The sequence below is a fragment of the Sapajus apella genome, unplaced genomic scaffold, assembly GCF_009761245.1.
Source record: "Sapajus apella isolate SASKATOON/1434 unplaced genomic scaffold, GSC_monkey_1.0 scaffold2, whole genome shotgun sequence".
Classification (NCBI taxonomy): Eukaryota; Metazoa; Chordata; class Mammalia; order Primates; family Cebidae; genus Sapajus; species Sapajus apella.
The window spans coordinates 77,376,829-77,392,604 of record NW_022436942.1 but is presented as its reverse complement, the minus strand read 5'-3'; the positions used below and the strand labels follow the sequence as shown (position 1 = coordinate 77,392,604).

The 15,776-nt window shown below is 47.7% G+C and overlaps 1 protein-coding gene and 1 long non-coding RNA gene across 2 annotated transcripts in view; one reads left to right on the top strand and one right to left on the bottom strand.

The window, feature by feature from the left end:
* Positions 1–291: 291 nt before the first annotated feature.
* The window catches only part of SRRM4 (serine/arginine repetitive matrix 4), a 172,288-nt gene continuing 156,803 nt past the window's right edge, over positions 292–15,776 (bottom strand). Inside the window, exons 10-13 of the mRNA XM_032241208.1 lie at positions 11,612–11,815; positions 9,222–9,332; positions 8,465–8,605; positions 292–6,371 (exon numbers count right to left, since the gene is read on the bottom strand). Coding sequence (XP_032097099.1) covers positions 6,074–6,371; positions 8,465–8,605; positions 9,222–9,332; positions 11,612–11,815 — 754 coding nt within the window. The 3' untranslated portion in view covers positions 292–6,073. The remainder of the gene's footprint in view (positions 6,372–8,464; positions 8,606–9,221; positions 9,333–11,611; positions 11,816–15,776) is intronic.
* Positions 9,328–11,649, top strand: LOC116525473. The gene is made up of 3 exons (XR_004257695.1): positions 9,328–9,619; positions 10,422–10,473; positions 11,044–11,649. It is a non-coding gene; the product is annotated as an uncharacterized LOC116525473 (long non-coding RNA).

Genomic DNA, 15,776 nt, shown 5'->3' with positions numbered 1-15,776 from the left:
CACTCCATAGATGCTACTAACACACATATATATATGTATATATATTTAGTGTGTGTGTGTGTGTGTGTGTGTGTGTGTGTATATATATATATATATAGTATATATGCTATATATATAACCGAAAATCTAAAATATTTACAGGTTTGTTTGGAAGCTTGAAGACGTGAGCTGAGCAGTGTGAACGTGTATGGCATGCACCAGGTGCTACTTAAGTCTTCTCTAGCTCCCCGTCTCCCTCCCTGCTTTTTGCTTCTGAGTACCCCGTAGAGACAGAGGACACTGAGCCGTATATGAGAACACCATACCATGGACCTTTAATTAGAACAGAGACATGTTTCGTACAGGCTGAAAAACCAGAAACGCCAGGAAGGTTATGCTTAGCTTTGGAGACCAGAAATCAAGCAGGCCATGGCTGCTGTGTCACTGGGCAGAGGACAGGGTCCCAGGATGCTGGAGGACACAGCAGCTTTTTCCCTCTGATGTGGATGCTCCAGGCAAAGGCTGTCTGGTCAGGCTGAGCTGGGCTGGTGGTGGGTCCTCGACTTGGGAATTTTGCAGAGGAGGTTCCCAGCCTCTACTGTAGAGAAATGGCCCTGGGGTGCACCACGTCCCCAGGACACAAGAGTTATCAAGGTGACAGCAGCTTGAGGTCTCCCATATATGACTGTGGGACTCAGCGACTGTGACCGCACTCTGCAAATGAATTCCAGGCCCCACTTTTTTGTTTCCTTCCTTGGTTTACACCATTTAATCTGCAGTCAGCAAAAGGGACACAAGGGACAATATATCCAGCAGTATGGAGTCCATAGCATCAAGGCTTGAGCCCCCCTTTCCCCCACCTTGCAGATAATATATAGGACAAGCCCCATTTTACAGATGGCAAGACTGAGGCTAGAGACCCATTCTATTTCATTCAGACAGATACACAGGCCAAATAAACACATAGGAATACCATGGCAGTCTTTTTGGCTTGGCTTGTTAGAAGATGAGGCATAGCTTTTCTTGGTCAGACAAAAAGGGTTTACAATTTTTCTTTCTTTTTTTCAAAGAATTGTGACTTTTTAATAGAAGTTGGTTCATGCGTAGGCATTTTATTCCTCAATTAATTTCCATCTAAATCAGGTTTCCCCAGATACAACCAGTGTTTTAGTTCCATTTGAGCCTAATTTGTATGACTGAAGCCTCCGTTTCTGCCAATTTCAATTTGCTTGGTGATTCTTGCACTCATTACCTGGGCAGTAATGCCCCTGCTGCAGACAGCAGCACCCAGAGTTGGGAGATGAACCAATTTTCAACAGCAATTCAGCGAAAGAGGTGGTCCTTCTCTTTTTCCAATACCAGTCAATAAACAGGAAATAAATTATTAAATAAGCCGTGTTCTGATGGGGATCCCCCATCACGGTATTTACAATGCAAAACAACAGCCACAAGAAGAGCTAAAATAAACCACAAAAACTTTAACTCCAAAAACAACAACGACAGATAGAGGAGAGATGACTTTTGGGTCAGTATCATTGGCTCATTGGTGCAGAAGTGAGAAGAACAAGGTTTCAATAAAGCATTGCTCAATCACATTGAATCTGGCGTATGTTTTTCAGCTGGATTCAGTTGGCCAGGGCGGGAGGAGGCATGTTTGGAGGAATCCTGTTTTTGACTTTATTTTACTATTAGACAAAATTTTCTGTTCAGCTAAAGGGGAAAGCAGGGCAAGACACATGCGCATGAGACCATTTGGAATATCTATGAAAAAGAAGAGGTGAGAAGAAACCAACAGAAGAAAAGGTGAAAGTTGGACTGGAGAAGAACCATGTGCTTTCTTCGCCTCTGAGAACACCCTGAATTTTGGCCTCTCCAAGCAAACCCTTTTGCAAAACAGGATGGGTCTGAGCAAATGATGTGATGGGGCTCTCTGAGACGGAGACCTTGGTTCTAACATCTTAAATTTATTCTGCTTCTGAAAGATCAACAGTCCTTCAAAGAAGGGAAGGAATGCAGCTAGGAATTTGGTCAAACCTCAATGAACCGGAAGGTTACTAAGTGGGGGTTTTGAGTCAATTAGCATTGCCTAATTAACGGAAGGGAGATCAAATCTTGCTTTTCGTTTTTACTCTCAGGATAGAGAACCTCCCAAACACGACTGGGGCTCTTTTCCTTTTCCCTCTGAGTTTCAGCGAAGCTCCCTCTGTCTTTGGTGACACTCTCAGACCTCAGGCCAACATTTTGAATTTTTATCCCCCAAGCCCCCAATTTAACAGAGGTGGGAACTTTGCCCAGGAAAAGGGAGCAATGTATCCAGTTTCTGTCATCCAGTGCCCATCCATAGCGGGAAGGTCAGAGGCTTGGGACCCATGGTGCTTGACCTCAAGACACATCCCCTCCCATTTTGGATGTTGGTTTTTGAGATAAACCCTCACCACGAGGAGCATTCTGGTGATCTGTCGTATTCCCTGGAAGCAGAAGGTAATGACGGTGACATAGGCATAGGAACAGCAATATCAGGAATGAGAGGTTCTGGTTAATTAAGATTACCAGTGCCTCAACAAGCACATTGTTTTTGGAAAGAAAAAAAGGAAATGTAAAAAAAAGTAGAGAAACACACCAAGTGAGAGAGCGAAAGACAGAGATTTTCCCGAAGCAGGCATTTAAGCAGCCTTCTTGTAAACTTCCCCCAGGAAAGGGGCACTCCCTTGCTTTGGGTTAAGACTGGGTAGTCACATTGCCAGGGAAACAACCAGGGATGTTGCAAAAGTCTCACTAAACCCAAAGCTGGACCAGGCAAGCTGGAAATTGCAAGGCAGTGGACAGTGACTGGAAAGGGCAAGAGCTGCCTCCAGCCAGCAGCCAGAAGACACTGCCAGTTATTGAGATAAGCAAGACTGATAAAGATCTCTGGATCCGGGGCCCTTCCAGGATGGGTTAGGAAATGACCTTCTTGGCAGGGTCCTGTGGAACATGTGGCTGCTCCTTCCACCTTTTTTTTTCTTTTCTAATTTGAGAAATAGCTTTGTGCTTGCCCCTGAAGAACAGCAAGAGATCATAGATGAAGGCTTTTGCTTTTGGGTTGGTGGGTCTCACCCAGGATGGCCGATGCCTCTTCACAAGGCAGCCTTCAAACCTCAGGGTACAGAGAGAAAGTAGGTACTGTGGAGTGGAAGCACGTGTAACATACATGAAACCAACTAGGTGTGCTCAGAGAAGCTAGGGAGTGGTCCTGCTATGTGCCTTGGAGTGAGGGTGAGATCAAGGTGTGTGTCTTCCCTCAGTCAGCTCAGTTCCCGCTTCCATTCTCATGGTGTGAGCACCTCATCAACCACACGTGCAATTCCAGTACTAAACCAGACATCATTTTCATCCACCATGGCCCTCAAAATACAAGGCAACTACTTCAGTAAGTACTCAACTGAAGCCTTGTCAATCTGCTAAGATATAGCACATCTGTCTCCAGTCTGGGGCCTCCCTAAGGGATGTTCACAAGGGATTTCAACTTTGGGCAGCCTTGGCCCCATGTGCCAACTTTCAACTCCAACCTCCGCCTAAGTTGCAACTCCACTATGTCAATTCATCACCGTAGCTCATAAGCCTCTGGGCTGTTTGCATCTTTTGATACCCCAGGGAAGTATCTGGGGGACAGGAGGCTGGGGCACAGGCTTGACTCTCATGGACTCTGGGTTAAGTGATGAACCTTGGGACGGATGTGCCTCCTTCTGGGCCAGCTCCCAGGTGTTCCAGGCTTAGAGCCTTCAGGGAGAAAGCCAATAGCCCAGCCACCTTTGGCTTCTCAAATCCCATCCGTAAAAACAGGAGAAAAAAAGAGAGATGCACAAAAATAATTTAGGAGGAGACCCCCTCAACATACACACACACACACACACACACACCCGCTCTGTATAAATAAATAAATATTAAATACTGCTAATGGTGAGAGAGAGGCAGTCATCACATAAATAAATAAATAAACAGATAAATAAATAAAATAAATAAAAAGGTTTGCTAGGAGCCCTAGGCAAAATGGTCCCCTAGAGTTCTCTCAATGAAGGCAGTCCGAAGGCGAGGCTCCGTTGCCTCTCACAGCTGTCCTGCTAAGAAGGTTTTTGGTGGCTCTGGGAAGCCTTTGCCTCCGTGGAGGGAGACTGAAGTCCAGTTTGGGTTCCTGGGCGGGGACGAGGGTTATTTACAGTGGCTGTACATGCCCTCCCCAGGGCACCTGCCTCTGTCCCAGTCACCTGCCATCTGGCCTTCTTCGGTGACAGCATTGACATCCATTAGTCTTTGTGGGTGGGGCTTAGGTCTGGGCCAGAGGCCTGGCAACCGAAGGCCAGTCATCCACTGCCGCCTGGGGGCCTTGATCCTCTCCCCTGATGGAGGAAGGACTGTCCTGGTGGTGGCTGCATGGCTATCTCTAACCTCGTGGTTTGACAGGATGGGAAAGATTGGGTAGGGGAGAGGTCACTGTTTCCAAGAGAAAGGGCTGTTTTCCAAATGTTTTCCCTGGGGTGGGAGGGATAAAGAATGTTTGGTCCCTGCTTCCCCATAACCCAAAATATCCAAAAGCTGGATCTGTCCTCTCTCCCTGCCTCCCTCCATACCCTGTCCCGCTGCTGTTGCCACCACAAACTTGAGACTCACCCACAAGCCTCCGGAAAGCCAGTCAGCTGGTGAGGGGGATGCCCAAGAGTTTATTTTAAGGATCTTATTCCTCACCTCCCTGTTCTTAGAGCCTTCTGTGGATGAAGCAGCTGGTGGTATTTGTGTATCAGAGATCAGCTTACCCTCTCTGCCCAGCCCCGGGCAGGGGGAACTTGGGGTGAGGGCAGAAATAAAGGTGAGTCTTTCCCAAGCTAGCAATAAACCTCAGAAGCTGTCAGGAGCCCAAGACAGGGAACATCCAAGCCCCTCTTCTCTGGACTCTGGATTTGGGTCTTTTTTCCCCAAACCTGAGCTGCTGTGCCCTATCCTGGCAAAATTCCTGAGAGGCAAGGGGAGTGGCATAACCTGAAAGGTGGGTGGGTAGGTGCCAGGCTGCACTGGGTGGCATCCAGGGCGTGGCAGCCTGGGCAGAGGGGAGAGGGCTGGCAGGCGCCCACTGGAGGGTAAGGCCAGACTGGCTGGCGCTGGGGCCTGGCAACCAGCCATGGCACTGGGGAATGTTCAGCAGATGGTCCCGTGAAATTAAGTTGGTGCCAGCCAGTGGGGCTGAGGTGGATTTGGGAAGTGCGGCTGGAGACCAACCTGTCCTGACTCTCCCACTATCTCCTATCTTGTGAGGTTGCAGGGCCCCTATGAACGGCCAAGAGGTGTTTTGTGTCATCAGCCCCACGGTGGCCTCTCCATGGCTGGGATCTGCTGGGCCCTGTGCCCTGACCATGCTGAGATATTGGGAGCAGCAGACTGACCCCTTCTGTTTTTGCTATCTATCGTCATAACCAGAGAACCCATCTCCTATCTCCTGACACCTCCCACCAAGTCAAATATCCATCTCTGGTATTAAAGGATGTCCCTTCTTCTAGGACCCAAGCATCTTCCAGCCTTTGCTCTGGCCTGTTTGAGGAAGTTAAAGGCCTGACCCCCTTATCTTGAACCTGAACTGCCATTGGTCACCTCTTCCACATCTCCCCGACATGGGGGTCCATCCATGTGCAGCCATGAGGTTGGAGGAGGGGAGCATCGGGGGAGGTGGGGAGAATTCCCACCGGCCTCCTGTGAGCAGTGGGTGAGGAGAACGGTCTCCACATTTTCCTGGCCAGGGCTCAATTTCTGAGTCACGGACCCATTGTTTCTTACAAAACCTTGAGGTTTTCTTTTCTTTTCTTTTCTTTTCTTTTTGTGCCACAAGAGGATGGTTCTCTCCATAGGCCCAGGCCTGAGCTGGGGCCTAGGATGGTGCTGGTAGAGGCTCCTAGCAGCTTGACCTAGAGGGTGAAGCCCCCGTACCCTCTTCTCTTCCCCCAGGCAAGCAGGAATGACAGGTATAGGAGCCCTCACTATCTGTCACCAAGGAGAAGGCGGGGAGGGCAGGTGGTTGGGGGAGGCTGGCAGCTCGAAGGGGCCCCCACGGGCAGTGGCTCAGGGGCACTTAGCGCCTCGTGCTGGAGTAGCTGCCTGCTGAGCTGTAGCTCCGGCTCCGGCTCCTGCTCCGGCTCCGGCTCCGGCTCCTGCTCCGGCTGCGGGAGCCCAGGCTGGGGCTGCGGGAGCTAGAGCTGCTGCTTGTGCGGGTCCGGCTCCGGCTCCGACTCCGGCTCCGACTCCGGCTCCGGGAGTAGCTGCGGCTGGCCGAGCGGCTACTGCTGCTGCTGTACCAGGAGGAGGTGCTGCTGAGGCTGCCGGATGAAGAGGGGCTGGGCCGATAGTAGGGGATGGGGCGTTTCCGGGCACTGCAGAGACCAGAGAGAGGAGGGTTGAGGGCCGGTCCCTCCCAGTCTCCCCGCAGAGAGCCCCAGTCTTGTCCTCAGGGAAACCAGTATCCTCCCTTTTCCCAGTCCCTTACGAAAAAGTCCTCCCTTTCCACTTCTCTTGCAGTCCTGAGAACACATCAAAGTGAAAAGTCTCAGCTTAGTACTAGTATGTCTTGAAAAATGATTGTCTCCATCTTTTCTTCCCCCCCCATGAAGGAAGCCTGGGGCTCAAAGCCTCCAGCGTGCAACAGAATCTACATCTAAACTTTAATCATAGTTTTGTTTTGCTATTTTTACTTTTACTAGAACCATCTATTTATGGCAAAAGAGGCTAATTTTCCATTTACTGTAGCGTATCAAGTTTCCCTTAGAAATAAATGTATGAACCTTTTAAAAGGGTCATATCTATTTAAAGAAAATTAAGAATAGTACAGGGGATAAGCAGACAAGGCATACGTGGTAAAGATGCTGGTGAATGACTGAAAATTGGGAAACACTGAATGGGTTAATCAAGATGAATTATTTGAGATTGACTAAAGAAACTAGACAGCCTTTTGGAAATGCCACTCTCCGTCTTAGCCTTCCTCCAAGTTGATCCCATAGATAATAATAATACCAAAACCTTCCATTTTGTGCTTACTATCCTGGCCACTTACTAGCTGTGTGACGTTGGATCAAGGAAGTGGGTTTAGGAATTATATATATTATATTAATTATATTTTTTTCAGACAGTGTCTTGCTCTGTCACCCAGGTTGGAGTGCAGTAGCACAATCTCAGCTCACTGCAACCTCCACCCTTGGGCTCAAATGATCCTCCCACCTCAGCCTCTGGTGTAGGTGGGACCACAGGTGCACATTACCATGCCTGGCTAGTGTTTTGTATTTTTGGTAGAGAAGGAGTCTTGCCATGTTGCCCAGGCAGGTCTAAAGCTCCTGAGCTCAAGCAATCTGCCCACCTTTGCTTCCCAAGCGTTACAAGCTGAGGCAGGGTGGTCTGCGGGATATTTGAGACGGGGACTCCATCACCCCAGTTTTGCTATCTGGGGCACACATTTTTTTTCCTCCTCCAAGTCATCTCCAGGGAGGATCCCTGATTCCTCAGTCCAATCTCTGGCCTGAGTGGCAGATCCTTGGAAGACCAGAAACAAGAGCCCAACCCAATCTTAGGGCAGCATTCAGCTATTCTCCCAGCTTTCAAGGCCTGAGAAATTTGCTTGTGCTCAGACTTCTCTGCTAGAGCTTTTCTCTTCTGAGGGCTTACTTGTTCCAGGAAACGTATCCACCTATTCTGACCATTCAATCAACAACAGTGGCACATTGTGTGCTCTGCATTTAAGTGTACAAAGCACGCTCACGTCTTTTTGCCCCTTTTCATTTCATCCTCATGATACTTCTGGGGGTTATTTCCTCCAATATCTCATGGGTGAGAAAACTGAGGCTCAGGAAGGTAAGAACCTTTCCCAGGTCACCTGCAAAGAGGCACATCCAGGATTCCACTCCACATCCAGTGCTCTCTGGCTTATCCACCGTGGCTCCCTCAAGGTACTTTTAGCATCCAAGCAATCCTGTTATCCCTCTCCTCACTTGATTCAAGGTATAATTACATATAGGTTTATTTAAGCCTGACAGCTGAGTGTACAGATCTGAGGCTCTGTCTCCACTGCCCGGGATCCACTACGAGGTCAAGGTCCTACCCCATTGATTGGCCTCCATTCCCTGGCCTGAGGCCACTCTCGCCCAGCTCGGCCTTCCCAGCCCCAGCTCCGCCTCCCCGGCCCCAGCTCCACCCCCAGGCCTCGACCACACCCCCAGGCCACACAGGATTTTCTGGGTGGCCCCGCCTGTGGCCCCCGTCCCCTTCTTGATGGCTCTGCTGGTTGGGATGGGAGACTCAGTCCCGAGGCTTTGAACAGACATATAATTTCAATGATGTTGGGGTTGGGGGACCTTAAGCTTCCACCATCCTGAATCCCAGCCCCAAGCAGGCCTAGGGAGAGCCTGAAGCTCAAATGAGTAAGAATGGGGGTGGAAGGAGGGTGAAGGTGGGACCCCCCCCCACCCCCTGGCCTTACCTGGTTATCCTACGGGCCTCCAGGTGGCTCGGGGAGTCTCTCCGGCGCTTCCTCATGGGCGAGTAGGACCGACGTCTCCGACGCGCTCGCTCGCGCTCCCGCTGCTGCGAGTCCTTCTCACTGTATTTGGGATCCCGCTCCCTGAAGGGGCGCGGGGGGTTACTGGGGAGCTAGGGCTGGGCTGGATTTTCTGCCTGAGCGCGTGGGAGAGGAACACTGACTTCCTTTCTTTCCCACCCCCCACTGGGTCAGGGGACGGGATCTGCGTGGAGCCACACGCGAGACCGGAAGGAGGATGACTGGGCTGCGGGAAAAGTCTGCGAGGGTTAGTACCGTAGGAGTGGGGGCTGGGCGCGTGCCGGGGTGTCAGCCTTTGCAGGTGGGCATCACAGCGGTGCAGGTGCCACAGGGGTGTGAGGACGTGAATGTTACGCGGGCCTTGGTGCTTGGGTAAGGACTGGGGGCTCTGAATATAGGGATGGTGGGTAGAGGCTGAGGGCTGGGCATGTGAATTGGGGTGTGTCTGTGGGAGGGTTTGGGCTGGAGACATTAGGAAACAAGGATATATTTGGTGCCTCGCTGCCACTCCTGATTGGGCAAAGGCAACTGCAAGAATGGTGAGCCAGGGTCAGACCTAAGAGGTAGAAGGCCCCAGAACGAGGAGACCAGGCCAGAGAGGAGAATCAGAGCAAAGGGGTGGAGTCTAGGGCGGGGCTATCTTGAGGGGCGGGACCAGCGCCTGGGGCGGGGCCGGTACCTGCTGGGACTGTAGCGGGAGTAGCTGGGGCTGCGGCGGGACCGAGAGCTTCTGCTGGGCGGGCTCCTCTTACCAGACTTGGAGGAATAGCTGGGAGAGCGGGAATAGGACCTGGGGGAGAGGTAACAGCCTCTGAGGAGCCTGCTAAGTGTCCGCCTGGGTTATCCAAGACGGCTTGTGCTTTTTCAGTGGGTCCCTGGGCGGTGACCTTTTTCTTTCTGGAAACCAGGCAGAGGAACTGGGCCCAGATCAAAGAGTTAAAGCACCTCCCCATGGGTGGTTAATAATAATACCAACAACTTCTATTTTGTGCTTACTACCCTGGCCGCTTACTAGCTGTGTAACGTTGGCAGATGATTTCGCTTCTCTGGACAAGTTTTCTTGTCCATAAAATGCAGGTAATAATAGTTCTTTCCTTATACAATTGTAAATTGAATGAGTATATTCAGGTAAATCACTTAGCATATTGGCACCTATGCTAAGTACCAATTAGACAGGACACAGGAAATGTTAGCTATGACTGTGACATATTGTATTATGTGTCAAACTGAACCAACGCTTTGTGTTCCTTATTTCATTTAATCCTCAACACATCTTAGGGTTAGGTACTATTATCAATTTCACTTCATAGATGGAGAAACAGAGGCACAGAGAGGTGATGCACTTGGCTCAACAGAGCTGGTAGAAGAGGTGAACCCACGTCTGTTTGCCTCTAAACCAAATTGAATTCAGATCTGTTTGGTTGCAAAGTGCTCTTGATTTCTGTAGACTAGATTATTATGCACCTAAATAACTAATCCTTATGCCCCTCCCAGTTGTCTTTGCTATCTGCGAATGCCTCCCACTTTTAGAGAGCAGGGGCAAGAATAGCTCTGCCATTATCAGTGTCCTGGGCAGTGTCCGGGTATGGTCTCTGGAAAAATGTGCTTTTGCCAGCTTATGCTTTGGCTGTTCATTGTGAGATATAAGAAAGAGTCAAGATGAAACATGTTTTTGGACACTTTGAAAGGATAGTGTCAAGTATTTCTATTCACTGCACCATGGAGTTCCTTTTCTGTAGAGCCATATGAGTCATTTTTCATACACTTAAAAACTGGAAATAGCTGTTCCTGTGAGCAACTGGTTCAAGTGTTATCTTTTTGTTGTTGTTAATAATACAATAAATAATGAAGTAATTTTCCTCTTTGCTTTGTCTGTCAGGGAGCTCAGATGTCATATTTGCAGCTTATCTCCATAGCAACTATACAGAATGGTAGGACATGCTTTTGGGACTTTCTCCTGACTTTGTATATTTCTTTCCTTAATTTTCCTTTTAGCCTGATTTGCTCTTCTATTTATGTCATTCTATCATGTTGAACGTTTTTGTCAGCTGCCTTGTCTCATTTTTTGGAATGGACCAGTCTTGAGATGAATAGCTAAATAAGCAACTGTTTTTTGATTGTATAGTTGTAAAAGAGGCTCCTATTGGGAATTTCTTTTTGCAGAGGAAAACTGGACCCCCTGAATTTATGGGCTGATTCGTTTGAATAGAATCTTCCCATTTCTGAGATTTCATGTCTTATTCTACTACATCATTATTCCACGTGAGGCAATCAAGCAATTACCAATAGCTGTTGAAACTGGGTGGCAAAATGCAAAAATTGCCATAATTTTTCTTCTCCCTGTGTCCACATCCCCTGCAATGTGACTTTGAATCTGTATTGGTCTTGTGACTTGCTATGGCTGATAGAATAGAAGAAGGGATGCTATGTCACTTCCAAGCCTAGAAGCCTTGCACAATACTGCAGTCTCTCTTGGAATTCTGTCATCACCATGTGAACAGACCAAGACAGGCCTACTGGAGAAGGAGAGACCACATGGAGCAGAGATGAGTCAGCTGGGGTCTTTCAATCCCTCCAGCCCCCAGCCCCCAGCCAACCCACCAGCCAATCAAAGGCATATTCTTGAGCCCAGTGAGATCAGAAGAACCACCCAGCTGAGCCCAGCCCAACTGCCGATCCACAGGATCAGGAACTAAGTAAGCACTTGTTTTAAAGATGCTAAGTTTAGGGATATTTTTTATGCAGAAGTTAATTGATACACATTAGCTGATTCTCATTCCAATAGCAGCAACAATAACTGATATTCATTATGTTCCATGCACTGTTCTAAGAGTCCTTAGAACAATCCTTTCTGGTAAGAATTGCTATTTTTTTGTATTGCAGATGGGAAAACTGAGGCTCAGAGAGGTTAACTGACTTTTCCAATTCCACCAGCTAGAAATGAGCAAAAACGAGTATTCAAACCTACATCTGTCTGACTTCTCTCCTCCATTGGTCAAAGGACATCTGCAGTTAACTAATTCCCTTAAGAGAAAAGTGCTGCAGAGCAAAGGTCAAAACCACACTCACCTCTTTTCAGAAGAAATGGATCGGCTTCGGGTGTACCTGGGGGAAGCCCTGGGATTTGGGGATCGGGAGGAGTGACTGGAGGATCGCGTGCTGGCATAGGAGGAGCTGCGGGAGCACCCTTTCATGGGTGAGCTCCGGGCTGTGGATAGGACCAAACTGGACTTCTTCACTTCAGCACATTCCAGACACGGTGACTGAAATCCCCTGCAGGAGGGAAAATGTCCATGAGCACCGATACCCACTACTCTGGGAGCGTCTTGTGTGAATATCTCCCTACCTTGGCCTAGGCTTTGGTGCTCTCATAGAACCCTCCTTGCCCCTTTTCCCATCCTACCCTCTCCGGAAAGACCTACCAGGTCACATATGTTAAAGGAGTAGGGACAGAAGATGCCTTAAAAATAGACAATTCAAGTTAGCACTTCCCCAAGTGTGAAACATATCACAAGGGTAACGATGGAGTATTTTAGTGTGTCATCAGGCATGGGTATGCTGCTAACTGACATCCAATCACATGGTGAGAGACTTATTCCTTGTCTAGTCTTTTTCTGTCCTTCTGATTAAGTTAATGAGAAAGCCCCCGTTGTGTGCTAGTCAGTTTGTAACACCTCTCTAACATTTTGTAATCTCTCCAAGAGAGAGGGGCACACCTCAGACTCAGCCTTGGGCAAGCAACTGCAATTAGTAGGATTAAATCCATTGTTTCAATTATCTGTATTTTTTTTGTTAATTGAGAAATTAAGAAATTTTTCAATTTCCAGCCAGGCTGGAGTGTAGTGGTGCAGTCTTGGCTCACTGGAATTACAGGTGCCTGCTACCTTGCCCAACTAACTTTTGTATTTTTAGTAGATATGGGGTTTCAGCATCTTAGCCAGGCTGGTCTTGAGTTCCTGACCACCTGCCTCAGCCTCCCAAAGTGCTAGAATTACAGGCGTGAGCCACCACGCCCAGCAATCATTTGTATTTTTATAGGTATATTTTATTTAGAACATATTATTATTATTTTTGAGATGGAGTCTTGCTCTGTCCCCCAGGCTGAAGTGTAGTGGCACCATCTGGGCTCACTGCAACTTCCGATTTCTGGGTTCAAGCAATTCTCCTGCCTCAGCCTCCCGAGTAGCTGATATTACAGGTGCGTGCCACCACTCCTGGCTAATTTTTGTATTTTTAGTAGAAACGGGGGTTTCACCATGTTGGCCAGACTGGTCTCGAACTCCTGACCTCAAGTGATCTGCCCACCTTTGGCTCCCAAAGTGCTGGGATTACAGAAGTGAGCTCCCATCCAAGGACATTTGATTCTAATTTTCTATTTAAGGTAATACTGTAAATTTCCTTTTACTTACACATTAAAAAATGAGTTTATTAAAGTAAACAGGAATATCAGTGGTACATGGATATGGTAAAAATCAAGATGACCTATTGTTGGTTTAGTTTTAGGAAACTTTGATGTAACCCATTTTGCAGATGGAGAATTGAGAACCACCCCCCCCCCCCCCACCCACCCACAAAAGACAGAGGCTTCAGAATTATCCGAAAGATAGGCTGCTGTCTTCTGCCTGCCTGGGGCCAGACTGACCTCCTGTTAGGTTCTCAGTGAAGGCATATTTATTTGGATTGGGCCTATAATCAAGTTCAAATCACATTAATATGGTTTTCAAGGCTCACGATGGCCTGGCCCCTGCTCGCCCCTCCAATGGCAGCTCTTGACTCTTTCCTCTCCCGGCTCCAGCTGTAATAGATTGACTTGTTCCTCTTGAAATATCCCTATTCTCTTCCTTGTCTCCAGGTCTTAGAACATTCTGGCTGTCTGCAACCTTCTTGTCTTCCCTCTTCATCTGGCAACTCCTACTCATGGTTCTGGCTTTAGTTTGACCTCACCATTTCTGGAAAACCTTCCTTGACACTCCCTGTCCCCTGTCTGGGTTAGGCGATTTCCAGTGTGTTACCATAGACCTTAGTTCCTATGTTTCCCCCATCCCTATTTGGCTTACTTAGTCTTATACTTGTAGGCTGTCTCTTCTGTCCCAGACACTGAGCTCCATGGGGACCGCTCTCTGGGACCTTTTTAATTTTCTGAGCATTTCACAAGTATTATTTCATTCCCAACAACCTTCTGAAGCTGATGCTATTATTACCCCCAGATTTACAGAGATGTCTCAGAAGGGTTTGTTATTTGCTCAACACCACCCAGAGTCCCAAACCCTGATCTGTCCAGCTCCAGAACCCACACCACACCCCTGCCATCCCACCAACTCCCTACCTTCAGTGTCTATGGTTTCTTTGATTTAGAGTGGTATCTCTTCCACTCAGCTCATATTTATTGAGCATGACATAAATAGCTGTGGACTTAACCATCATTGGTGTTTCAAAGTGAAAGACTGGGTCTAAATTATTTAATTTGGTTGTCCATGGAGATCAAATTAAGCAGGTAACTGCTAGATGTCTCCCAGGCTTTAGTTACTCTTCTGGGGATGTATTTGTATTTGAATCCTGGTGCTGCCACTTATAACTGAGTTTCTCAACCACTCTGAACCTCAGTTTCCCCATCAGGTAAAAAAAGGGTTACAAATAGTACCCATTCCATAAAGGTTTTGAGGAGCTCAGGAAGATTATTTTTGGAAAGCATTTGGCATGGTACCTAGCATGTGATTAGGGCTCAACGAATATGAACTGTGGTTATTGTTGTTATTGCTACTGCACGTTTTCCTGCATAATAGCACTGCAGTGTATCAGTCAACATGTGTCCTCCTGCTCCATTCTGGGAACTTCACTGCCTGTTCTTGGAGACATGGACATTTGCTCTGGCCCAGCTCAGGTTCTCAGCCAAGCTTGGGTGTGAGCTGAGGCCAGGGATGTCCTAGGGCAGGCAAATGGGCAGCCAGTGCTGCATGTGGATGTCAAGCTGTTTGTCCAGGACTGAAGTGGGGTATGTGTTAGGGACAAAGAGTGCTCTGTCTTTGAAGAAGCTGTAAACTGCTTCAGTCCTAAGCCTTTAGTCATCTTTTGAAAATCTTGGCTACATGGAACAAAAGCAAACTCCCACCTTCGGAAGTAGAAAAACCTCACTGTTAGCGTGGCAGAGGGCACCAGCAAGGCTTTTCCACCCCTCCTGCAATCTGTGCATCTGCCCCATTAGTTATAAGTTCCTAAGAAAAAGGACCATTCAATTTTTGTATCCCCGGCACCAAGCTGAGTGTTGGGCGTAAAGGACTTGCCTGATAAACAAGTTGAGGCATAAATAACAGAATGAATGATACAGACTAAGTGATCGGTAAATTTTAGTAGCTGTTATGATGACAGTGCCCTTAGTGATTAGCATTTTGCTGTGATTTCTTGAGTGAGAGAGTAAGTGGGTGATGAAGTGGAATTACAACTGGCTCATCAGCAACTGTATGGAAGTGCTTTCTGCAGGAAAACTGCAGCTAGTGAGTGTGTTAAGATGGGCAAAAAAGTTGACAAATCTCCATGTTCTTTGATACGTTGATAAATTGTACTATGGTATATCTATATCTATAATTGATAAGCTTTTGTTTTTAGAGCAGTTTTAGTTTCATAGCACAACTGAGTGGAAAGTACGGGGAGTTCCCATAGACTGCTTGCTCCTCCATGGGCACAGACTCGTTCCCCACTATCAGCATCCCCCACCAGCGTGGTCCATTTGCTACGATCGGTGAACCTCTCCTGACACATCATTATCACCCAGAGTCTGTAGTTTACATCAGAGTTCCCAGTTGGTGTTATACATTCTATGGATTTGGACAAATGTATAATGACAGTTATCCACCATTGTAGTATCATACAGAATAGTTCCACTGCCCTAAAAATCCTCTGTGCTCTGCCTATTCATCCCTCCCTCCCCTTACCCTCTGGCAACCACTTATCATTTTATTTTCTCCATAGTTTTGCCTTTTCCAGAATGTCATACAGTTAGAGCCATGCAGTGTGTCAGCTTTTCATGTTGGCTTCTTTCACTTGTATGCATTTATGTTTCCTCCACGTCTTTTCATAGCTTACTACCTCATATCTCCTGAGCACTGAATGGCATTCCATTGTCTGGATATATCACAATTTATGTACTCACTCAGCTCCTGAAGGATATCCTGGTTGCTTCCAAGTTTTAGCAAGTATGAATAAAGCGGTTATAACATCCAAGTGCAGGTTTTTATGT